This window comes from Xyrauchen texanus, chromosome 20 (genome assembly GCF_025860055.1).
Source record: "Xyrauchen texanus isolate HMW12.3.18 chromosome 20, RBS_HiC_50CHRs, whole genome shotgun sequence".
NCBI lineage: Eukaryota > Metazoa > Chordata > Actinopteri > Cypriniformes > Catostomidae > Xyrauchen > Xyrauchen texanus.
In genome coordinates, this window is record NC_068295.1 from 32,225,398 (window position 1) to 32,249,992 (window position 24,595).

The following is a 24,595-nucleotide window of genomic DNA, read 5'->3' on the forward strand; positions in this document are numbered from 1 at the left end:
CACGATTATTGAGAAACATGTACACCAAAACAAAACCAAAGTCTTTGCTTGCTTTGTCGACTTTGAGAAGGCTTTTGATTCAATCTGGCATGAAGGACTCTTCCTAAAACTATTGGAAAATGGGATTGGAGGGGAAACATTTGATTTAATTAGCACCATGTATAAAAACAATACATGTGCTGTAAAAATAGGGAACAAACAAACAGAATTTTTTCTCTCAACAACGAGGAGTCATACAAGGTTGCCCATTGAGCCCCGCTCTATTTATCATTTATATAAATGAATTAGCCAAAGCATTAAATAATTCCCAACCCTGACTGAATCAGAAATCAAATGTCTCCTCTTTGCAGATGATTTAGTCCTTCTGTCAAAAACAAAAGCAGGACTACAACAGCTCCTTGACATCATAGAGACATTCAGTCAAATGTGGTCTCTTAACATTAACCTCGCAAAAACTAAAATAATGATTTTTCAAAATAGATCCAGGTGTAAGGAAAATAAATACATCTTCAGAACAGGAAAACAAGTCCTCCAGCACACTCATGAATGCACTTATCTGGGACTAAAACTAAGATCAACAGGAAACTTCAATCTGTCTGTGAATGAACAGAAAGCAAAGTCTTCTACATTATTAAAATACAATTCAAAGTGAATTTACAATTAAATCCTGGCTAAAAATCCTAAAAGTAACAATCGAACCAATTGCTCTGTATTGCCGCGAGATATGGGGACCCCTAAAATCACAAGATTTTGCTAAATGGGAAAAAGAAGAAATTGAAACTCTGCATACCCAAATTTGTAAAAGCATCATAAAATTAAACAGAGCGACACAAACAACTCGTGCAGAGCTGAATTAGGACAACACCCCTTACTAATCAGTATCCAAAAAAGAGCTCTGAAATTCTACAAGCACATAAAATGCAGTGATCCGAGCTCATACCCGGCTGAAACCCTGCCATGCCAGGATCAGAACCTGCACAGGAGTGCCCTTTCACAGCTTCACAAACCAGCACAGCATAATCTGGCCCAACCAAATTATACAATTACAAAAACAAAATTACATTGCCTATTGGAGAGATGCCACTAAATCACAAAAGAAGATGGAACTCTATTTACACCCGAAAAGAGATTACAAACCAGCAGAATATCTGGGCTGTGTGAAAGAGCATAAAGTGAGAAAAACACTAAGCAAGTACAGACTCAGTGATCACGGTCTGGCTATAGAGAGTGGATGCACAGACAGAAATGGCAGCCGCGAGAGCAGAGACTGTCTTCACTGTGCTCTCAGAGAGAGAGGTGGAGACAGAAGAACACTTTCTGCTGCACTGTGATCATTATCACAACATCCGATCTGTCTACTTTACACAATTACAACAAATAGCCCCAAATCTTATTGCATTACCAAATCCTGAAAAATTATAGACATATTTTGGGAGAAAATTCCAGCTTGATCACAACAGCAGCAAAATATGTTGCAGCTTGCCACAAACTAATAGAGTCAGCCAGCAGACAAAACTAAGGTCAGAAATATTCTTATATCTTAACATTTCTGAATGTATGTACAGTTGTTTTTTTTTCTCAATACTTTTCTTGTTTAAAAAAAAGTATTCATGTATTTATTGATTGATTGATATTTTCTTTATATACTATATAATCATTATTTTGTTCATTGCTCATGTAATGGCCAATGCTTTGGCAATACTGCACAAGTCATGCCAATAAAGCTCATTTGAATTGAATTGAACTGAATATAGAGGACCTGTTTGAACCCACACGCTATTTGTACATGTAATACACAACTGATATCAACAGAGGGCGCCACATTCATTGTGACTACATGAAAACATCTGAACAAAAAGTAAACACTCCATAACCTTCACAACCACTGAAGAAGTTTGAAAACAGTTCAATTATATATGAAAATGTATATTTGCTAAATAAACCACTTATGTCATCTTACTGATATTCATAAGTTTGAGGATATGTAGGCAGGTTCTGACATGTTGCTGAACGGGAAAGAAGATTATAAGGATCTTTATATGTGTACAGTAGGCTACTTTGAACCCTTTTAAATTCTCGATCGATCAACTCTTGATGATCAACACCGTAACCATTATAGTGTGAGAAACTCTTAAAACTCTCAAAAGTCCTGGGAGTCCAGTATGGACTGGGTATCCATTTCTCCAATGCCAGAAAGAGTCTAGAGCTTCCTCTTTCGCAAATTTATTCAGGATTCACCATGTCCTATTGATCTCACAATGAACCAAGACCAAAGTCCAGCTGCAGTGAGAATGACAATCCTTCTAAAGGACAAATAAGCTGGAGATGATCACAACAGTTTCATTATAACCCCATTTCTGAAGCCTGTTTGGTTGGCTCACACATGTAGAGCAAATGACCAACCTTAATACCATAATAAGTGGAAATAAAAGTCCTAATTGTTCACCCGTCGATTAGTGCAATTAACAAGAAATACTTGGTAGATTACATATATTACTTTTATTTATTTTCTATTAGTTGTATTTAAAGGGATAGTTCACCCAGAAAAATTCTTTTTTCATTTATTCACCCTCATACCATCCCAGATGTGAATGACTTTCTTTCTTCTGCAAAGCACAAATAAAGGTTTTTAGAGGAATATTTCAGCTCCGTAGGGCCTCACATTGTAAGTGAATGGTGACCAATATTTTGAAGCTTCAAAAAGAAGTAGCATAAAAGTAATCCATAAGACTCAAGTAGTTTAGTCCATGTCTTCTGTAGCAATTCAACCATTTTTGGGTGAGAACAGACCAAAATATAACTGTTGATATATAACGATCATGATTTCAAGCTCGATTACAATTAATAGCACCATCTAGCTGTCTGCTCATGAATCAAACTCTAGGTGTAATCGAGCTTGAAATCATGATCATCAAGGACACTGCAGATGTCAAGATTTACTGTGAAAAATTTGTGAACTTTTGGAGTCATATGGACTACTTTTCTGCTGCCTTTATGTGTATATAAAAGTTCTGGTAACATTCACTTGCATTATTTAGACCTACAGAGCTAAAATATTCTTCTAAATATCTCCATATGTGTTCTGCAGAGGAAAGAAAGACAAACACATCTGGGGTGGCATGAGGGTGAGTAAATGATGAGAGAATTTTCCTTTTTGGGAACTATTCCTTTAAAATAATAATACAAATACCTAACCTACTGTTCCCCTTTACTATGAAAATTAAAAAATGAAAATGAGAATTTACTATTTTAAGATTTTGCCACAATACAATATGGTACAGTTATTGTTCAACCTGATCTCATTAACACATATACATATTTTACAAGTTGGCTATTTCGTATGATTTTGTACAACTTTCATATAAATTTGTTTTCATTACGTGCAAATGCCCAGATGTCTAATGCGGAAGTATCCAAGGTGTTGAGGACATGCTTATTAATATTATGTCCTTACCCAAACCCCTTATCTAAACCTAACCGATCGATAGAGTGTGTAAACATGATAGGAAGCTATTGTGTGTGATAGAAGCAAGTTATTGTTGCATATTAGATGGAAACAATGTCCTTGACTGTAGTGAAAGTCGTATGATATCACACGAATAAGCCAAATTTAGTATAGTCGAAAGAATCCTTACTATTACACCATGAGAGTGTGTTGTATTGTTTTGAAAATAAATATATTCTAACTTGGTATTAGCCAACATTGTCATCAAAAATATGAAATTATGAATGGATTTTTACAACAATACTAAAAAAAATAAAAACAAATTACCAAGGTATTATCATTTGTTATGACATGGTAAAATACCTTGGTATTTATTAAAGTTATTGTTCGAAAATAATAATAACTATGCTAACTTGGTATTAGCCAGCACTGTCACATAAAATATTTAACAAATGTATTAATTATTATTTACAACACTAATAAAATCTTTTCCAAAAATTACAATGGTGTGAACATGCTTTTTATGATGTGGAACGATGGTAATACCATGTGAAAAACCTGTGGTTGCCATGGCAACTATTTTAATTAGATTATGCTTTTTAAATTTTATGCTTAATCCTACCTCACTATGATATACTTTGGTTAGTACAAAGATATAATTCAGGTTATAATAGTTTTGCAAATTAAAACATTCACAAAAAGACCACATTGGTGAGGTTATACAGTATCTGTTAGAGCTGGCAATTAAGCAGTTATTGAGAACATTTTAGAAAAAGACCATGCCACGAGGGGTTTAAAATATAAAAAGAGAGATGAGTTGAGACACTGGGTTCACTTATTATTGAATTATAACAATAGTGCTATATTAGTGCAAAATTGAAATGGATCTATATGGATTGAGAGAGGGAGAGAGAGAGAGAGAGGGAGAGAGAGGGAGAGAGAGAAAAGTCGTCGTAGAGGTAAATGATTGATCACTGACTTGTTTTAGAAACTCTGTAGAAACTGTGAGCAGATGGCTTCACTTGTCAATCCAACACTAACTGTGACAGTTTGTCATGTAACATGGAGTCTTAGAACTTGGTTTTACACTTTACATACTGTATGTGGAGATGGAAGGGAGATCCACAGAGACTATTGTTCATTTCCATCCAGAACAGCAGGCATTGATTAAATATGCTACTTCTGCTCCACTAATTCATTCACTTTGAAATGTTGCTGCCGAGCTGCCGTGCATCTTTTGCTGTTAAAGATCCACATTGTTTTCTCAGGACTTTGGCCTCATTAGCAGGAGTAGATGGTGGTAGTGAGGGAGGGGACACTGGCAAAAGAGACATTGTGTCTTTCCATCCATAATGATGTGACACAGTCAATTTGGAGATGCTTATGGTGATTAGGGGTGTAGACAAAAATATTCAGGCAAATTGTTTGTTTGTGTCCTCCAAAATAGTGTCAATGAATATGTCTTATGTCTTCCCAGCCACAAAATATAGCCTTATTAGATTCTGGATAATAAGTCTGTTTGGAAGCACAGTTAGACATTCTTACTTATTTCAGAATATATTTGAGGTCTATGTTGCAACCGAGTATGAGATACCTGTTGCCTTCTGTTCATCTTGGGATCTTGTGGCTTTCCATAACACCACATCGACCGTCTGCTCCCAGGATGAAGGATCTGTTCTTCTATGGCATCAACTATGTGAGTATTAGGAATAGAGAGAGACTCCAAGCTCATGTAGCCTGGTCTAAAGGCTTATCAGAGGCTAAGCCAGAGGGGGGAAAAAACAGTAAAGCTAGAGGTACGGGCACAAGGCCATCTGTCCATTCTCTGAATACAACTGACAACAAAGGAGGGCAACTCTGCACTCAGGGAATCATACACACTCTGGAGCCACAAACATTAACTCATCCTGGAGAGTATTGGTGAAAAAGTAACTTACTTGCATCTTCCTGCGGTCTCAACCTCCATCACTTGACCAGGTCAGTTTGCTAACTTCCATCCAAAGCTGCTTGTCACGCTCAGGTACTTCCAAAGGACAAGAACGAATAGGCTTGTTTATGCTTTTCTGGGCACAAACAGTGTTCTGGTTTCATCTTTTGAGATGACAAAAACAGTTGTTTATATATTTAATATATACATATTATAAATATATTTTGACTACATATACACTTCAAGACATAACAGCCTAAAACTGAGATGATTGTACATTTTCATGAAAATATTGTTTAAGTTTGGGCAATAATATTGACATAATCAACTAGCTACATACATATTCTGCTTTAATAAACATGTAAAGATGATTTTAAATGTAGTTTGTCATTAATCATTGTGTATTTAACTCATAAAATTGCACTATGCACTGTAAATCGCAATTTGTTTTTGGAATTATGAACTTAAAATCCACAATTTTTCCCAATATGTATGCAAAGTACAATGGCAGTTGAGTAAACAATTTGAATTCCAAATTCAGAAACGCATTTGACATGTGAAAAACATTCTGTGATATCTATGTTTGGGCTTATTAGTGCTATGTTGTAACATAGCAGAATGTTTTAGTTGCTTGTTGACAAGCATTAGACAGACAGAAATGGGTCATATGGGTTTTAGCATTAGCCAAACAAATCCTGGCCTATAGGATTAAGCAGGATGCTAGCTGTTTGTTTGATGCATTTAACTGATGAAACAGTACAGAACTAATAGCCACACAAAAGAACTGGCTTTTTACACCACTTCAAACCTTTGTTATTAAATTCAGCTGTATTTCTTATTATAAATGCCAAACATGCAACTAATTTCACAACTTCCACCTTTAGAGTGTTGTTCATGATAGCAAATTGAATTCTATATATTTTATACAGAAATTAAATGGCATTGAGAGTCTTTGTATTACCATATTTCAACCGAAACCTTTGTGTGTCAATAGGAAAAATACATTTGACACCCAAACATTACTTTAGCAAATAGAAAAGACTAGAATAGAAGAACAGGGTGCTCTGCTAGAGATGGCATTGACCCCACAGAGTCCCCCACTTAACATCAAGTCAGTCTGGGATTACATGAAAAGACAGAAGCAATTGAGACTAAGCCTAAATAGATAGAAGAACTGTGGTGAATTCTCCAAGAAGCTTGGAACATCCAATCTGCCAACAACCAAGAAAAACTGTGTCCAGGTGTACCTAGGAGAATTGGTGTTGTTTTAAAGGCAAAGGTGGCCACACCAAATATTGATTTAGCTTTTTTATGTTTACTGGACTTTGTATGATGTTAATTGATAAATGAAAACTGTCAAGAGCTGGTCTGGAACTCTAGTCTCTGGTGAGAGAGTGGTATTGACTATCCACTGACCATAGAGCAGTAGGTTGGGTCCAGAAGGAAGACAAACACAGCACGTAAGATGAGCCAAAAAATTTAATAATATTTATGCATTTGGCAGACGCTTTTATCCAAAGCAACTTACAGTGCAATTATTACAGGGACAATCCCCCCGGAGCAACCTGGAGTTAAGTGCCTTGCTCAAGGACACAATGGTGGTGGCCGTGGGGTTGGAACCTGCGACCTTCTGATTAACAGCCCAGTGCTTTAGCCACTACGCCACCACCACTCCCACAATAAAAAGTAATGTCCCAAAAGAGTCAACTTGGTACAAGGGGAAAAAACAGAATACAAATCTTCTCAAACCAATGAAGAAAACTTGAAGAGGAGATATCCAACACAAAGCTCAGTAAATCCAGCAAGGGAAAAAACTTAGAATTCACTCCTCCTAGTTACAGGGCAGGCTGAGAGAGCAACACAAGGGACTGGTAGCTAGCACATTCGAAAACCAAGTGACAAACAAGGGAACTGAGGTAACTTAAATACATAGTACCAAACAAGACACAGGTGAAAACAATGAGGATAAAAATGGTGGGAAAACAGGGCACAAAAGAGAACTAGGGACATCTAGTGGGCAAAAATGGGAATTACAGGTAAATACATGACAGGACCCCCCCACTAGGAACGACTCCTGACGTTCCCCACAGGACAACCCGGTCTGCGAGGAATCAACTCAGGGTCGAGGATGTCTCTGGCAGGAACCCAGGAGCGCTCCTCAGGACCGTAGCCTTCCCAATCCACCAGATACTGCAAGGACCATTGTACCCGACGGGAGTCCAGTATCCGATGGACTGTGTAGGCCGGCTGTCCATCAATAATACGGGGTGGTGGAGGAGGTCTGTCTGGGGGGGCAAAGGGAGAAGACAAAACAGGTTTTAGGAGAGACACGTGAAACGTGGGATTAATTCTTAATGAACTAGGTAGGTACAACCGGTAAGTAACTGGATTGACTTTCCTGGCAATGCGGAATGGTCCGATGAACCGTTGGGAGAGCTTGCGGGATTCCACTCGTAATGGCAGGTTCTTCGTGGAGAGCCATACTCTTTGACCTGGGCAAAGGGAAGGAGCAGGTCTGCGATGGCGATTGGCCTGTCGCTGATAGGTTTGCGAGGTCCGGAGAAGTTTGGACCGGGCCTTCTTCCAGGTTGACCGACACCGCCTGACGAACCTCAGGGCTGAAGGGACTCCAACTTCTTCTTCTTCTTGCTCGGGAAAGAGGGGTGTAAATCCAAATTGGCACTCGAAGGGTGACATGCCTGTAGCGGAGGATTTCAGGGTGTTGTGGGCATACTCGGCCCACACAATGAATGACGACCAGGAGGATGGATTGCTGGCAGCCATGCACCTCAGTGTTGCTTCCAGCTCCTGGTTAAATCTCTCCGTCTGTCCGTTGGACTCAGGATGGAATCCTGAGGACAGGCTCGCCATCGATCCCACCAGCCGACAGAAGGCTTTCCATAACCGGGAAGAGAACTGGGGTCCTCGAACAGAGACAATGTCCTGGGGAAAACCAAAGACTCGAAAAACATGTTCAATGACCAATTCACCTGTCTGTTTAGTGGAGGGTAGTTTAGGAAGTGGAATGAATCTGGAAGCCTTGGAAAATCTGTCTATAATGACAAAAATGGTGGTATTACCGTGGGATGACGGGAGGCCTGTGATGAAGTCCATGGAGAGATGAGACCAGGGACGTCAAGGGATAGGAAGTGGAAACAGAAGGCCCTGAGGAGCACGGTGAGAAGCCTTGCTCTGGTTGCAAGTGGTGCAGGCCTTAACAAAAGTCTCGGTGTCTTCCTTAATCGTAGGCCACCAAAACCGCCTTTGGAGAAACTCGAGGGTGCGAGCGTAACCCGGGTGACAGGTGAGAGGAGATGCATGTGCCCACTGGAGAACTTGAGAGCGGACAGAGTAGGGAACGAACAGACAGCCAGGGGGGCCATTGCCCGGATCAGGTTCTCGGACTTAAGCCTGTCTGACCACATCCACGATCCTCCACCGCACCGGGGCCACAATCCTGTTTCCGGGGATGATGGATCTTACAGAATCTTCTCGGACAGAAGGGGCAAAGATTCGAGACAGGGCATCTGGCTTGAGATTCTTGGACCCTGGACGATAAGTAAGTGTAAATTCAAAGCGGTTAAAAAAAAGTGACCACCTGGCCTGACGGGGATTCAGACACTTAGCTTCTTGTATGTACTCAAGGTTCTTGTGGTCCGTAAGAACTTGAAAAGGATGAGTAGAACCCTCGAGCCAATGTCTCCACTCCTCCAGTGCCAGTTTTACTGCCAAGAGTTCCCGGTCCCCCACATCATGATTCATTTCGGCTGATGTAAGGCGATGGGAGAAAAAAGCACATGGGTGAAGCCGCTCATCCTTTCCTCTCTGAGAAAGCACAGCTCCCACTCCTACATCTGAGGCATCCACCTCCACGACGAATGGAACTTCAGGGTCAGGCATAGAGAGAATGGGTGCGGAGGTAAACAGACGCTTGAGCTTGGCGAAGGTGGCCTCGGCTCCTGGGGTCCACTGGAAACGGGTGTGGCTTGCCTTGGTGAGTGCTGAGAGATCTGACGCCACAGAGCTGAAATTCTTGATGAATTTTCGATAAAAATTGGCAAAGCCGAGAAATCGCTGGACGTCCTTGACTGAGGCTGGGGTAGGCCACTGACACAGCCTTGACCTTGCTGGGGTCCATGAGCATATGGCTGGGTTCCACTATGAATCCCAAGAATTGCACCTTAGTGGTGTGGAACTCACATTTCTCTGGCTTGACATACAAATGATTCTCCAGAAGGTGTTTGAGCACTAGTCGAACATGCTCAATGTGTTCTTGCAGGGAACTCGAGAAGATCTGGATATCATCCAGATAGACAGACACGAAGATGTTGAGCATATCCCGGAGAGCATCATTAATCAAGGCCTGGAACACCGCTGGAGCATTGGTCAGGCCGAAGGGCATCACTTGATATTCATAGTGACCGGTGGGTGTGTTGAATGCAGTCTTCCACTCATCGCCTTGTCGGATGCGTACGAGATGGTAAGCGTTGCGCAAATCGAGCTTGGTGAAGACAGATGCTCCCTGCAACAACTCGAACGCTGTACCCAGCAGTGGTAAGGGGTACCGGTTTCTGATGATGATGCTATTTAATCCACGGTAGTCAATGCAGGGCCGGAGACCCCCGTCCTTCTTCCCCACAAAGAAAAAACCAGCTCCTGCAGGTGACGTGGACTGACGGATGAAACCAGTAGCAAGGGCTTCCTTGATGTAGTCATCCATAGCTGCACGCTCAGGAGCCGACAGGGAGAAAATACGGCCTCTGGGGGGACAGTTAATAGCGCAGTCATATGGGCGGTGGGGTGGCAGTGTTGTGGCTCTCTGCTCACTGAATACCGGCTTAAGTTGATGGTACACACTGGGGACTCGGGAGAGGTCAATGGACTCTGGGAACTCGGGAGGTGAGACAGGAGAGTCAGAGTGTAAACAGGTGGTTTGACAAGATGGGCCCCATTGAATAAGGGATTCGGTTGTCCAATCAAACTGTGGATTATGCAGTTGAAGCCAGGGGTGACCAAGAATGAGTGGAAATTCCGGGGACTGGATGAGATGAAAAGTCAGCTTCTCTTGGTGATGGACTGAGAGAGAAAGAGGATCTGTGGCCCAGGTGACGCCTTCCACGCCTAGGGGTCTTCCATCCAAGGCTGTAACTGCAATGGGTACAGGTAGGAGTCCAGATGGGATTCCATGTTTGCTGGCCCAGGTGGTATCCATGAAATTTCCAGCTGCTCCTGAGTCCACAAAAGCCTGTAGGGGGTGACTGTGAGAGTTCCACTTGAGGGTAACGGGTAGAAAAAGACCAGAGTTAAACGATAGGGAGGTGAGGGCAGCTCCCGTTACAATCCTCCCTGACCTGCACTGTGTCGAGCGTTTCCCTGTAGAACAGGACAAGTCACTCGGAAGTGGTTGGTTCCGCCGCAGTACAAGCAGCAGTGCTCCCGCATGCGTCGATCTCATTCTCTTGGGGTGATCCGGGCTCGGCCTACCTGCATAGGCTCAGGAGGTTCTTGGTCAGAGGGAGAGTCAAGTATAGGGGTTTGATAGATGGGTCTAGCTGACCTGCGGTTGAGTGCCCTCTCTCGAAGACGATTATCCAGGCAAATGGAGAGCTCGATGAGGGTCTCAAGATTCACGGCTGGTTCTCGTGTAGCGAGCTCATCCAAGATATCCTCTGAGAGCCCAGAAGAAAAGCTGGCCATCAGAGCCTCCTTGTTCCAACCACTCTCTGCAGCGATGGTACGGAACTGGATGGCGTACTCCGCCACACTACGTTGTCCCTGGTGTAGGGAGAGAAGACGTCTGGAGGACTCCCGACTGGTGAGGGGGTGATGAAAAGTCCACCGAAACTCATCTGTGAAAGTCTGGAAACTAGCACAGCAGGGGCTCTGTGCCTCCCATACAGCGGTGGCCCAGTCCAGGGCAGTACCAGAGAGCAGAGTGATCACATAAGCAATCTTGGAGCGATCAGTGGGAAAACTGGAGGGTTGAAGATCAAAAGTTAAGGAACACTGTGTCAGGAAGCCTCTACATGCACTCGGGTTACCTGAGAATCGTTGGGGTGGAGGTAATTTTGGCTCAATGGCAGACATTGGCTGCTGGACATTGACTGACGGAGGAACAGGGGCAGAGGGAGCAGGCACTGCCAGCCTCTCAAAAACTTGCTTCAGAGCAGGGAGAATCTCAGCCAACAGCTCTGAATGTTTGGTCAGCAGTTCCTCTTGATTCACGATCCGTTTCTCATGTCTCTGCACACTAGCTTCAAGCTGGTTGGAGTACTCAGAAGTGCTGGTTGTCTCTGGATCCATATTGACTTGGTTTTCCTGTCAAGAGCTGGTCTTGAACCCAGGTCTCTGGTGAGAGAGTGGCACTGACTATCCACTGAGCCACAGAGCAGTAGGTTGGATCCAGAAGGAAGACAAACACAGCACGTAAGATGAGCCAAAAAGTTTAATAATAAAAAGTAATGTCCCAAAAGAGTCAACTTGGTACAAGGGGAAAAAACAGAATACAAATCTTCTCAAACCAATGAAGAAAACTTGAAGAGGAGATATCCAACACAAAACTCAGTAAATCCAGCAAGGGAAAAAACTTAGAATTCACTCCTCCTAGTTACAGGGCAGGCTGAGAGAGCAACACAATGGACTGGTAGCTAGCACATTCGAAAACCAAGTGACAAACAAGGGAACTGAGGTAACTTAAATACATAGTACCAAACAAGACACAGGTGAAAACAACGAGGATACAAATGGCGGGAAAACAGGGCACAAAAGAGAACTAGGGACATCTAGTGGGCAAAAATGGGAATTACAGGTAAATACATGACAGAAAACTATTTATGTCATTTTTGAAGCTATCATCACTATGCAACATTTTTCACAAGTGCCTAAAACATTTAAACAGTACTGTCTATATACAGAATATACTATATCATATTTTCTCTCTTCAGCATCACTTCTACTTCAAGTTCCTCTTCAGGGGCGTCATGGCAAGAGGGACCACATTTCAATTAACATCTTATGTAAGTCTCATTTCAAATGTTATATTTTTTAAAGAGCAAGGAGAAAATTGGGCTAATTAAAGGATTGTAATCCTACAATTAGAAAAGACATCTCCATATGCTCACTTATATTTAATGCAATCATTTATTGTTATTAGCCAGAGGGCCTCGTCATGGAAATATGAGGTATGGATTCTAAGCTATCATTAAAAGAAAATATCAAACATTCGACTATTGCCTATAGCAATTCAGTGTGAACACTTCCTCTAGTCTGACAATGTTTTTTTAGATTCACCCCTGTATGTAGTCTATGATCTCATCTGGCTTGTAATCGATTCAGATAGTGACAAAATCTATTAGTCCTCAACTTTGCGAGAAGGACAAGTATGTGGGTTCAAATATCAGTGTGCTCCTGCACTGATAAATTAATGGCCCTTGTTAGACATGGTCACACAGACGTCACTTGATCCACAGTCCCAGACAGAAACAAGTGACTCCTGTTGAGTCTTATCAAACACTGTCACGCTTGTTCTATTAACCCTCATGTTCTGTTTGGGGTCTGAAGGGCTCCAAGGCCCGTAAAATATCTCAAAAATATAATGACAATTATGTTTCAGCTTGATATTCATGTTACTCACACACAAAAAGTGCTAACCTGCAATTGTTACCTTAAGGAGCTATACATGATTGGTTTTGTAATGTTAAATTATATTTTTGACTTGAATCAAACCAGTTAATTTAGATTTTTCAGCTAAACATTTTTTCAGTGTATGAGAACTGATTATAAACAATATAGTATTTTCAACTCAATAACTTATGACTTACAGACCCCAGCTATAAAAGATGATTAAATACAATGAATTTACGTATCTCTGAATGGTGTACATACTTTAGACACTCCTGTAAGTTACTTATTTTCATTTCTTGAATTACATTTTTCTCTAATGTGTTTTTAACTGGGTCAAATTGATGCCAAACTGAAAACAACATTACCAGAATAGATACCAATCACATTTCTGAAAAGTGCATGTGTGGTCTACAGCAAAACATATAATAATATATGCCTGGGTTATGACTGCATCAGAGGAACATATTAACATATTTTGAAGGGGAAATAAGAGGATTTTCAAAGTACTATTATTACTATTTTTATACATACATCATTAAAGTCTATGGGACCCCAAACATCAAAACAGTATGCAATCTCAACAGAACATGAGGGTTAAAGTAAAACCATTAGAGTGGTCTAATGAACTAAAAACATTAGACGTAGGACCCCAGGTCACCCTCTTATCCGCTTCTAGCCGAGCCTGAATGAAATAACACCACCCTTAATGTCAGACCACAAAACCAGGTACCTACAGCAAAACAATGAATGCACAATTAAAGAGATGTTTATGGCTGAGAGAGGTATTAGGCAGCAAATACATTTGTGAAGCTCCTTGAATTGGAGCCTGAAATGACAGAACTGGTACATTTCTCTGTTTGTGTGCACAGAGACAGTCTGTTTGAGGCATCTAGACCAGAGAGAACAATGAATATGAATAAGAGAGAGGACGGAGTATCAGAGAGGGGGCTAAATGTCACCCTCACCATCCGCCTGCTAATGCATGGGAAGGTAAGACACATCACAGAGTTCTACAGTACTTGTATTTTGCAAGTGCAACCAGTCAAGAAATTAAACCAGTACATAAGAGAGATTAATCCATAAATATTCAATTTAGACAGACAGGCAAACCCCATAAATGGGCCAGGGGACTATTCAGGCCACCCCCAATCACTGTGCCAAATTTCCCCACTTTTCTCCAAAAAGATCATGGGTCTGCTATGGACACAAAAAAAAAAAAAAAAAATGCTACCGAATGCAATATGGGCTACCCCCCTTCAGTGCTTTGCCCCTATTTATAAACAGAGAAAGCATTAAGTTGTATTACTATTTACTGCATCATCATTTTTAGGGCAGTGGTGGCTCAGCGGTTGAGGCTCTGAGGCTCTTACTGACCAGAAGGTTGGGGGTTCAAGCCCCAGCACTGCCAAGATGCCACTTTTGGGCCCTTGAGCAAGGCCCTTGACCCTATCTGCTTTAGGCATGCTGTATCGTGGCTGACCCTGCACTCTGGCCCCAGCTTACCTGGGATATGTGAAAACAAATGCATTTCACTGTATATATGCAAAAACGTATGTATAATGTGTGACCAAAATAAAGGCTTCTATTCTATCATTTCTAACAAGAAAGGAACTGTAGTCATTCTTTGATGAATCGTTTGATAAATCCTTCCTGAAAAACTTCATGCATAAAGTCCAACAAGCAGACAGTCAGAACTCCATAAGACAGCATTATTTCAGTTTACTATGCAATCATACGAACATTAGATTTGCCTAGACTAACCGTTTTTTTGTTTTGTTTGAATTTTGTGTGTGTTTCTAGGAAGTTGGAAGTATCATTGGAAAGGTAAACAGTTCAGTATGACACTGAATTAAGCAAAACATGTTCTTCATATATCCAAAACTTCAATACTGTCCTTATTGTGGTTTAAGTATGTCTTATAATATAAAATATAATCTTAATATGCACATAATTCATTTGTTAATAATGTTCAGGCAGTCTTTTAAAATGACTTTTTCCTTGTTTGGTTTCAGAAAGGCGAGACTGTCAAAAAAATGAGAGAGGAGGTAAGTTATATATTGAGGTTTATTAACGAATATCAAATTAGGCCAGTCATTTTATTTAACAGTTATTTCACATAATTGACAATGAACTGTTGCTAAAAAACTGCAATGCAATGCACACCATTAATCCTGCGTAGTTAAGTAAATTAAATGGTGTATAAGAGTAAAAGTAACACATTTGTGTCACCTCATCTACAAAATGAGATCATTTTCACTTTGAGTAAACTCAACTTATCAGATTTTGTTTGCATGATGGTAATTACTTGAGAAAGTATCAAAATGTTAGCAGTAAGGTAAGACTGCATTTACAAATACATTTAGAATGCAGCCCACAACTCTGATTTTCTCTATGGATTTAGAGTGGAGCCCGAATTAATATATCTGACGGTTCCAGTCCAGAGCGCATCATCACCATAACTGGCGCATCTGAGGTCATCTTTAAAGCATTCGCCATGATCGCTGAGAAGTTTGAGGAGGTGTGTGTGTGTGTGATTTGTCCATTAATGTGCAATTAACATTATGGGTGATTTGAATGCATTTCACTTGTAGCTCAAATGTCCTAACAGAAACTTTCAACCTGTATTCATGCATACTTTTTTTTCTTCTCTGTTATCACCTTGTTTTCATTTTCAGAGTGACTGCACTGGGCATAAAAAGATGTGGCTATTTGCACCTATTTAGTAGAATCAGACAAAACCACTATGTATAATATGTTATTAAACTACTGTATATAAGTCTAAATATATAGTAAATAGAACTATGTAAAATATTGCATATTTACTATGTATGTTCTTATATTACACACCAGCATGTCATTGTATATTTAGAATAGTTTATGTTACAAGACAAAATGCAAATAATGTATGTTAGTACTATACAGTACCATTCCAATAGGTCATATATATATATATATATATATATATATATATATATATATATATATATATATATATATATATATATATATATATACTGTATGCTAGTGTATCTGATACATATGCATTTATTTTCTCTCTTCCAGGATATCCTGGCCTCCATGATAAACAGCACAGTGGCAAGCAGGCCTCCTGTCACACTGCGCCTCGTCTTCCCTGCCAGTCAGTGCGGTTCACTTATCGGCAAAGGAGGCTCCAAGATCAAAGAGATCAGAGAGGTAAATATGAGTTTAATCGGTTACCAAAATGCAAAGAGTTTGAAATGCAGGTCACAGTGGCCCCCAGATGATGCACAGAATGATCCATTAAACAGTTATTTTCCTTTGTCTCAGCGGCAGGCATAAACATTTAACATCACCCTGATTGATTTTGTCCTCATCAAGGCAAAACTTTTTATTCCTGAGCACAAAGGGGCCATTCATTTCTGCCATCCACTCATTCCACATGCTATGAGACTGCTGGGCCCCTCAGCTTTAATTTCAAAGTCCAAAATTATTTCCCATTTCAAAATTATTTCCGCATTTCCCTCAAAGTTATGTATTCATAGCTTTCATTAATGAAAAAACAGAGCAATCCATCTCACAAGTGGGACTGTTCATTTTCATTTAGCTGTTGAAATTGTCATGAGGACAATGGCTTTTGCTTGAAGGCTTTGTTTTTAAACTCAGCTGGATGGGTCTCATTGAATAAATATAGCTGTCCTCTCTGCTGAGGGCTGTGAGGGGTGAACTGGCTGCTTTTATTCCCAGTTGCTATGAATGTCTAGGACAGGATGGACCACCAAGGCCTAAATAGACTCACATTTATATACAGTCTCCAAATAGATTGACCTAAATAACTAGCCAGACCATAACAATGTCAGTTCTAGATGTTAGTATTGCAGTAATACGTAAACACATTTTATGGCACTCTTTTCTGTAAGTCGCTTTGGAAAGAAGACATCAGCCAAGAACATAAGCTTAAATGTACTTAATTATAAAAAATGTCCTGTAGTTAACATGTAATATGTTAAAAATGGACACTGTAGTATTAAATGCTACTAATTGAGTCCAAACGTCCAAAACAATTAATGTTCACTCTAAAAAAAAATTTTAATCTAGATAACAAGCATGTTCAAAGCACAATACAAACAACATAAAAATGCAAGGAAAAAAAAAGAAGGAATTTTTCAGGAATAACAAAAGAAAAAAGGTAATTCAAATTGGTTAAATTAAGTAAAAAATCTGAATTATTATTGCTTTGTTATTTTTATACAACTTTATGCACCATTCTATGATATTATTTAAATTTTGTGAGAAATAAATTAAAATTAGGTTTGTTGTCCGACAATTTCATCTAATGGATAAAGAATGTTCCATAAATAATTAAGACATTTATTACAAATACAAGGTTGACATCTTTGTTAAGGAGGTGAAAACAAAATTATACATAATAATGAGATTTTGACTCTAAACTGTTGTACGAGAAAAAAAGGTACTACATTTCATTACAGTAACATCCTGTAATTACAATATAGAACATGAAAGATATTTGAGATAAAAAATATGAGATAATATTAATAATAATAATAAAACACTTTTTCCATCACCATTGCCACACACTAACATTTCTTATCTGACCAATAAAAATCTTCCTAAATTTCCATTAAATATAAACTTTGAGTTGTGTAGAAATGCCCAGAAGTTGGCTTGACAACAGAACTATTGCCATAGAGCAAGTAAATCTTAAATTCATACCTAACAATTCAATCTAAAATGTAATCTTATCGTATAGTATATAGCATATTGTATATCTTCAAGTATACTGGATGTTTGGAATGACATGGGTAAAGTGTTAAGTACTTGCTCATATGCAATGGAGTGTGTAATTTCTGCTCTACTAGTTTCACCAAAAATAATGACTGTTTTCAAACAGGTTTCCTAAACACACCTCTCACCTCTGCCATTGGTCAGCCGCAAAAGTCAATCCATTTGTTGAGTTAATGTTCCTGTGTTGGGCTAGTTAGAATACTCAAACAAATAATGTGTTTACACTCATATAGAAGTCAACATACGAATGGCTTACTTACAGTGGTCTTTGCACATTGAACTGGTATAGGAGATATTTAACATGAAAACAAATATATATGTTGAAGTGTGTAGTAGTGAAATATGTTGAAGTATGTTGAAGTGGCTTACATGGGCTTACACCAGGGCTGTACTGGTATTCTGGCATACTGGGCATTTTCCCGGTGGGCCAACACAATTTTGAGCCGTTCGGGGGCGGAATGGCCATCGGTAGAACCAAGTGAGCCAGTGGGTTGGCCGCGAAATGTGCTGCTGCGTTATGCAGAACGGACCACAAAACGGTGCCGCGATATGCAGAAAAGGACAGCGAATATAGATATAGACATATAGATATGTTTCAAAATTACTATTCATTTCTTTAGAAGTAAAACTTTGTAAATTAGGAAAAAAATGACTGAGTGCACCTTTACTGAACTGTTACCACTGAAAGAGCTGGCTTGGGGCTTGTCTTCATTAACAGTGTTTCCATGTGTTAGAACACAGGTGCCCAGGTGCAGGTAGCAGGAGACTTACTGCCTGACTCAACTGAGAGAGCGGTGACCATTTCAGGCACCCCTCACGCCATCACACAATGTGTGAAGCACATCTGTACCGTCATACTGGAGGTTGGTGCGAGATCATGTGGGAGTGTGTGAGTGTGGCTGCATTTTTAATTGAAAACCTATGTGTGTGTATGAATGATTTCCCTTTGTGCTTAAATGTAATTTAAGGTGTGGGATATTTTTCATGTCTCTTTCCCCTTCACGCTTCATTTGCATTCAGTTTCAACACATGCACAACATGTTAAATGTTCCTATTTGCTTCATTAGTTCCCAGCATCCAACCTTGGATGCTTTTGTTTTGTAGACTATTCACTGGATTGCAGAACAGAACAATCCATTTTACGCATTTAGGTGCAATCAGTAATTGTACCTCATTAAAACGGTTTTACACATAATGAAATGAATAGTTATGCTGAGAAATCTGTTTACAATGATGTATGCTCAAAATATGAACACTCAAGAATCAGTAGCCTAATGACAGTTGTTTTATTCATTTGCTGGGTTGCATCATGGAGAATGACATATTAAATACCCCAAGGAACCATGAAATCTCTTGGCAAAGATTTGTGTCCTATGTTAATATTTCCTATTGAAAAATGAAGTGTGGGCAGGATATATTTTAGGGCTTGTCCTTTCCATAAAAATAAAAATAATAAATAATAATTAGACTTTAGTTATGTCACAGCCACAAACCATGATTAGCTTTTTTTCTTGTCAAAAATCAGAGTAGAGCATTAAGTTATCAATACTTTTTGTCTGTTTTTCCAGAGGAGAGAGACAGTTAATTTTAAATGTGTATCTTTCCGAGCACACTAGCATATTGACGGGAAGATTACTTCTGAAATGTAATTGGGTACTGATTACAAATTACATGACCAAAATTTTAATCAGTAACATAATTTTAAAGATTGCACTTTTAGGTAATCTAATCTGATTAATTTTGGATTACTTATTGCAGGGTTTATTGAAAATCAAATCATAATTTTTTAATCTAATCAAAAATATGTTTTTTGTAAGGTAAGGATTTCTATGCACAGATACATTTTTCAATGTATGTCTTGAAAGTCAAGTAATTTTTGTATGTGGTCAAATGAGAAACGAGACTACACTCTCTTAAATGTATGTACTAGATCTACCTAGCTAGATGCATGTAATTCAGGCTCTGGCTCAGAACACTCTTTTAAAATTTAGCATCATAATATTGCACTAAATTATGCACTTGTTATTGCCGTTGGCTGAATTGTAATATAAAAAAAATCTTAGCATACACTCCAAAAAAAATCACTGTTATCTGAGCACAAACATAATATAATTACATGTACTTGATTTTTTAAATCGTTTTATGCAATCCAGGTTACATGTAATCCATTACTACCCAACAGTGCATATAGATGGCTTCAAAGCTAATAGACACTGACTAAAAATCTCAGAACTCTCATTTTGATTTCACAGGGGCTTTAATATGACCTTAAAGAACAGCCTTCACTTTATCTCCATAACTCACCATGTTATTGGACACATTTGTTGTGGAATAATTTAATCATGGCTGACTACATAGAGAATTTCTACACTTAGGAATTTTGATTTTGCGTGATGCTGCATCCACACCGTTAGGTGTTAGTATAAGTGCAATACAACTGCCATAATGGCCAAACAACTACTGAGTGCATCTTAAACAAAGTTCACTTTGAATACAAATATTTTGACACATACTGACCAAATAACACTTTTGACATTTTCTTGCCTGTACTTGTCTCCCATGTGTAGTCCCCACCTAAAGGAGCCACCATTCCATACCGACCCAAACCCTCCACAGGTGGCAGCCACACAGTGTTGGCACAACCACATGCTGCTCCGGTAAGTTTTGCATCCATTTTAATAAAAAAAAGTAAAAAAAGAACAGAACTGTACAATCACAACAGCTCTTCGCACGCATTGAGTACATAGTTCTCTACAGTCCCAGTGTGGAACTGTGAGTGTGGAAATTTACTCAAATGATTTCACTTAGATCAGTTGGCTGAATAAATCTCAGATCCAATCAGTAAAACAGTCACCAAAGGGTTATTATTGTCTGATGTCAAGTGCTCTTAAACATGCAGATCAGACTTGCTTTGAATGACTCATTCAGGTCTGTAAGTTTTTCTCAGAACATTTGTAACTTATAATTGTAAATATATCTGGACAATCAATTCAGCTCCATCCATTCTGTCCTGATCTCCTTTGAGGAATAAGACATTAGAAGAGGTAATCTAAGCTTGATCAGTCAAATCTCTGCTCTGTCTGTTTTTACATTTACATTTATTCATTTATCAGACGCTTTTATCCAAAGTGACTTACAAAATGAGGAAGGATACAACATAAGCGATTCATATTAAGGAGACAGTAACAAGAAAATTACTGCATTACAAAGATTCAATTGATTCAGAAAAGTATTAGCCAAGATTAGAGTGCAACAAGATTATTATTTTTTTTTATGATTTTTTTATTTGAGTGTATGGTCAAGTGCTCACGAAAATCTGTGTCTTTAGAAGACAGAGAGGGAGTCTTCTTCATGGATTGAGTTGGGCAGGTCATTCCACCCTTGAGGTACAGTGAAGCCAAATGTCTGGGAAAGTGATTTGGTGCTTATTTGTGTTGGTACCACAAGGCGCCACCTATTTGCTGACAACAGCCTTCTGGTGGGAACGTAGCTCTGCAAGAATGATTTTAGGTGAGATGGAGCATATCCAGTGACTGTTCTGTATGCCAGCATCAAAGCCTTGACATTGATACATGCAGCAACCAGTAGCCAATGAAGTGAGACAAGGAGGGGTGTAACATGCGCTCTATTGGCTGCTGCATTCTGGATAATTTGCAGAGGCCTGATTGTGCATGCAGGAAGGCTGCCTAAAAGAGCATTACGGTAATAAATGTCTCGATATGACAAGAGACTGCACAAGGAGTTGTGTGGCATAATCAGAAAGAAACGGTCTTATCTTCCTGATGTTGTAGAGTGTAAATCTTCATGATTGGGCTGTTTTTGAGATGTGGTTGGTGAAAGTAAGTTGGTTGTCGATGGTTACCTCCCAGATTTCTGAATGTTTTGGATGGTGTTATTGTAGATGAACCCAGCTGAATGGTGATGTTATGCTCAACAGCAGGGTTAGCTGGAAAGACGAGGAGGTCGGTCTTCGATAGGCTGAGTTGAATTGGTGTTCCTTTATCCAGGCCAAAATGTCTGCCAAGCAGGCCAAGATCCTAGCAGTCATTGTGGGGTCGTCAGGCAGGAAAGAGAAGTAGAGCGGCGTGTCATCGGCATAGCATTGGTAAGAAAACCCATGTGTTTGAATGATGGGCCCCACTGATGTTGTATATATGGAGAAGAGATTTGGGCCAAGCACCGAGCCCTGAAGTACCAAAGTAAGTAGCTGATGTGACTTGGACAACCCACCATTCCAGGTTACTTTGAAAGACCTACCTGAGCGATAGGACTTGAACCAGCTAAGCACAGTTCCTTTGATGCCCATAGTAGAGTGGGTGGACAGGAGGATCGGATGGTTGACTGCGTCCAGCAGTATATGGATGAATGATCTGGAGCCAGCTTTCATCTGTCTCATTGATTTTGTGACAAAAAGCAGGGCAGTCTCATTGGAATGTCTGTTTTTGAAGTCTGTCTGATTGTCATCTTGTTCTGTGAGAGAAAGGCAGAGGTGAAAACTACCCTTTTGAGTGTTTTTGCCATGAATGTGAGGAGAGAAACTGGTCTGTAATTTTCTACTTGTGTGGGGTTAAGTGCAGGTTTTTTAAGCAGTGGAGTTACTCTAACCTGCTTAAACATGGTGGAAAATGTGACTCTAAGTAGAGATGTGTTAATTATATGTGTATGTGCAGGTAGAACTGACGAAGAGATGGCTTGGAGAAGATGGAATGGTATAAGGTCAAGGAGGCAGGTGGTGGGGTGTTTGGAGAGGCTAGAGGAGGGAACATAGAGAGAAGAGCTGCATACAGAAGATGGGTGTTTGAAGGGTGTGGTGCCAAGAAAGTACTTCTGATTACTGTAACCTTATCAGAAAAAAGTGCCAAAGACATCTGCTGTCAGCGAGGGGGTGGGAGGGGAATGGCAGATGAGTGTGTTAATGTCCTAAATAGGCTGCGTGTGTCTGCAGTCATGTTGATCTTGTCCTGCAGATGCAACGTTATCAGAGAAGGAAGCAAGCAGAGACTGAATCTTACCTCCACAATACCCCTGACCAGTTAAAACTCCGCCATTTCCTCTCAGCCGCCCTGAGTTCGGTTCACGAAGAACATCAGAGAGCCAGGGGTTGGGGGTGTCACACATGCTGGCCTGGAGGAAAGAGGACAGATAGTGTCTAGACAGGTTGTTACAGTGGAGCATAGAGTGTATGTAGCAGTGTTTACATCAAGAGAGGAAAAGAGATTTTTTTAAGGGAAGAGAGGAACAGACAGCAGTGGAAAGGCATGTGGGTGAGAGAGAACAGAGGTTATGATGAAAGGAAACAAGAGGGATTGTATGTGCTAGTCTAAATGGAAGTATCATGTTAAATTGAACAAAGTAGTGATCACAAACATGTAAAGAATATTGTTAGCGGTACAGTCACATGTAAAAATTAGATCAAGCTGGTTGCCCGATCTGTGTGTTGCAGTAGTGCATAGCCGCTTCAGGTCGTACAAGGCCAGAAGAGCATGAAGTTCAGCGGCCTGGGGCTTGTCAAGGTGTATGTTAAAATCACCAAGAACCTCAAGTGGGATGCCATCTTCAGGGAAGACGAATAACAAGACATCCAGCTCCTCAAGGAAGTTAGCTGACCTGGAGGGCGATATATGAAAACAACATGGATTATTGTAGGTTGTGTTGTAGTCATGGAATTCAAATGAGTTATTGTTGCATAGTGAGGAGAGTGGTGAAAATGTTCAGTTATTTGGAATCAGCAAACCTGTTCCCACTCTGGGTGTATCCACGTCCCAATCAGAGCAAGGATGCTGAGGGCTGACTGCGTGGCAAAGGCTGGAATGAAGTCAGCTTTTTTCACAGTTGACTGGCAAGTCCAGAGTCCAACCAAAAATGAGAGAGGAGCAGGTGATGATGTGCAAAGGGGCCTTAGGTTGTATGGGTTGCAGTGTGTCCATCATCTGAATCATGAAAACGGTCTCTAACAGATAACAGGGATGTGCTTTAGGGCACATGATATACAAGGAGTAGGCATTATTAGTATGAATGCCTACTCCTTTTTAGGAATGCCTTTTTATACGAAAGGAAAACAAATAAAGGACTGTACATTTGAGCAATCATGACCTTTATTTTGACTGAGATGAATGCAAGACTGTAAATTCTGCTCGTCTGTATATTCTAGAACCATGCCAGCTACAAGCTACACTTGTCTCATGAGGATTAAAGTGCTGTTTCCTTAAGAAGCTGTCTAGTACTGAATTTATTCATTGCTATAGTATGAAATGATAGTATGAAATGTACTGTAATGCCCCCTTGTGGTTACATTAAGAAAACAGTAAAAGTTTGCTCAAAATCCCTCATTGCACAAATATGTCAATGACAAAGTGGTCTCATGTAACCAGACTTTCAACTTGTGGCGTAATATCTTGACCCCTTTGCAGCTTGCTCTTGCCAAGAAGCGTCCACTTAGATAGAAAGACTAACATGTAATGTGTACAACCCCACTTTGTTTTGCTGTTACATGTTGTTTAGGGGTATCTGCAATAGATGATCCTAATAGACTACATGTAAAAATGCATTCAAAACAGAAAACAGAAGAAAGGTGTAGGATTGTTGGTGGTCTGTGGGTGTGCCAGTGCCATCTGAGCCTAATGACAAAGGAGAAATTAGGCCGATGTTATCTGAACAACCCCAACTAACCTAAGCATGTTATCTTGTCCACAGGCTTTTGCTTTCCCAGGACAATTTGCCATTCCACCCCAAGACGTGAGTGTTAGTCCCACTGCCTGAACAGTATCATTCACAGCACACTTCAACAGTCCCCCAGCCACATCCCACCCCTTATA

General features: G+C 39.9%; 3 protein-coding genes across 11 annotated transcripts in view; 1 reads left to right on the top strand and 2 right to left on the bottom strand.

Moving 5' to 3' along the window:
• The window catches only part of LOC127661011 (kinesin light chain 1-like), a 293,422-nt gene that overhangs the window by 68,536 nt on the left and 200,291 nt on the right, over positions 1 to 24,595 (bottom strand). The window lies entirely within an intron of this gene.
• Positions 5,255 to 24,595, top strand: part of LOC127661015 (poly(rC)-binding protein 3-like) — a 28,236-nt gene continuing 8,895 nt past the window's right edge. For 7 of the 8 annotated variants that reach the window (XR_007972716.1, XR_007972717.1, XR_007972719.1 and 4 more), the window contains exons 1-11: positions 5,255 to 5,422; positions 12,317 to 12,388; positions 12,526 to 12,553; positions 13,865 to 13,985; positions 14,796 to 14,819; positions 15,008 to 15,040; positions 15,397 to 15,513; positions 16,059 to 16,190; positions 18,515 to 18,643; positions 20,348 to 20,437; positions 24,474 to 24,515. Coding sequence is in view for 3 of the 8 variants with exons in the window: in XM_052151549.1 (XP_052007509.1) it covers positions 12,549 to 12,553; positions 13,865 to 13,985; positions 14,796 to 14,819; positions 15,008 to 15,040; positions 15,397 to 15,513; positions 16,059 to 16,190; positions 18,515 to 18,643; positions 20,348 to 20,437; positions 24,474 to 24,515 (693 nt within the window). In the remaining 5 variants the exon portion in view is untranslated. The remainder of the gene's footprint in view (positions 5,423 to 12,316; positions 12,389 to 12,525; positions 12,554 to 13,864; positions 13,986 to 14,795; positions 14,820 to 15,007; positions 15,041 to 15,396; positions 15,514 to 16,058; positions 16,191 to 18,514; positions 18,644 to 20,347; positions 20,438 to 24,473; positions 24,516 to 24,595) is intronic. The other variant, XM_052151551.1, reaches the window with a different exon arrangement.
• On the bottom strand, positions 20,722 to 23,615 carry LOC127661019 (uncharacterized). 2 transcript variants are annotated; one of them, XM_052151558.1, is made up of 4 exons: positions 23,515 to 23,615; positions 23,318 to 23,387; positions 22,793 to 22,904; positions 20,722 to 22,250 (listed from the first exon to the last, which is right to left on the bottom strand). In XM_052151558.1, exons 3-4 carry the CDS (start codon positions 22,896 to 22,898, stop codon positions 21,673 to 21,675), a joined length of 684 nt encoding a protein of 227 aa, XP_052007518.1. In that variant the 5' UTR covers positions 22,899 to 22,904; positions 23,318 to 23,387; positions 23,515 to 23,615; the 3' UTR covers positions 20,722 to 21,672. The 2 variants fall into 2 exon arrangements, with proteins under 2 accessions (XP_052007518.1, XP_052007519.1); XM_052151559.1 differs by lacking the exon at positions 23,515 to 23,615 and having other exon boundaries at positions 23,250 to 23,336.

Coding starts and splice junctions, on each gene's coding strand:
- LOC127661019 (XM_052151558.1), bottom strand. CDS start 22,898: ATGTGTGACACCCCCAACCCCTGGCTCTCTGATGTTCTTCGTGAACCG. Junction 22,251..22,792: donor TGGTCAGGGGTATTGTGGAG/GTAAGATTCAGT, acceptor TTTCTCTCACAG/AACAAGATGACAATCAGACA.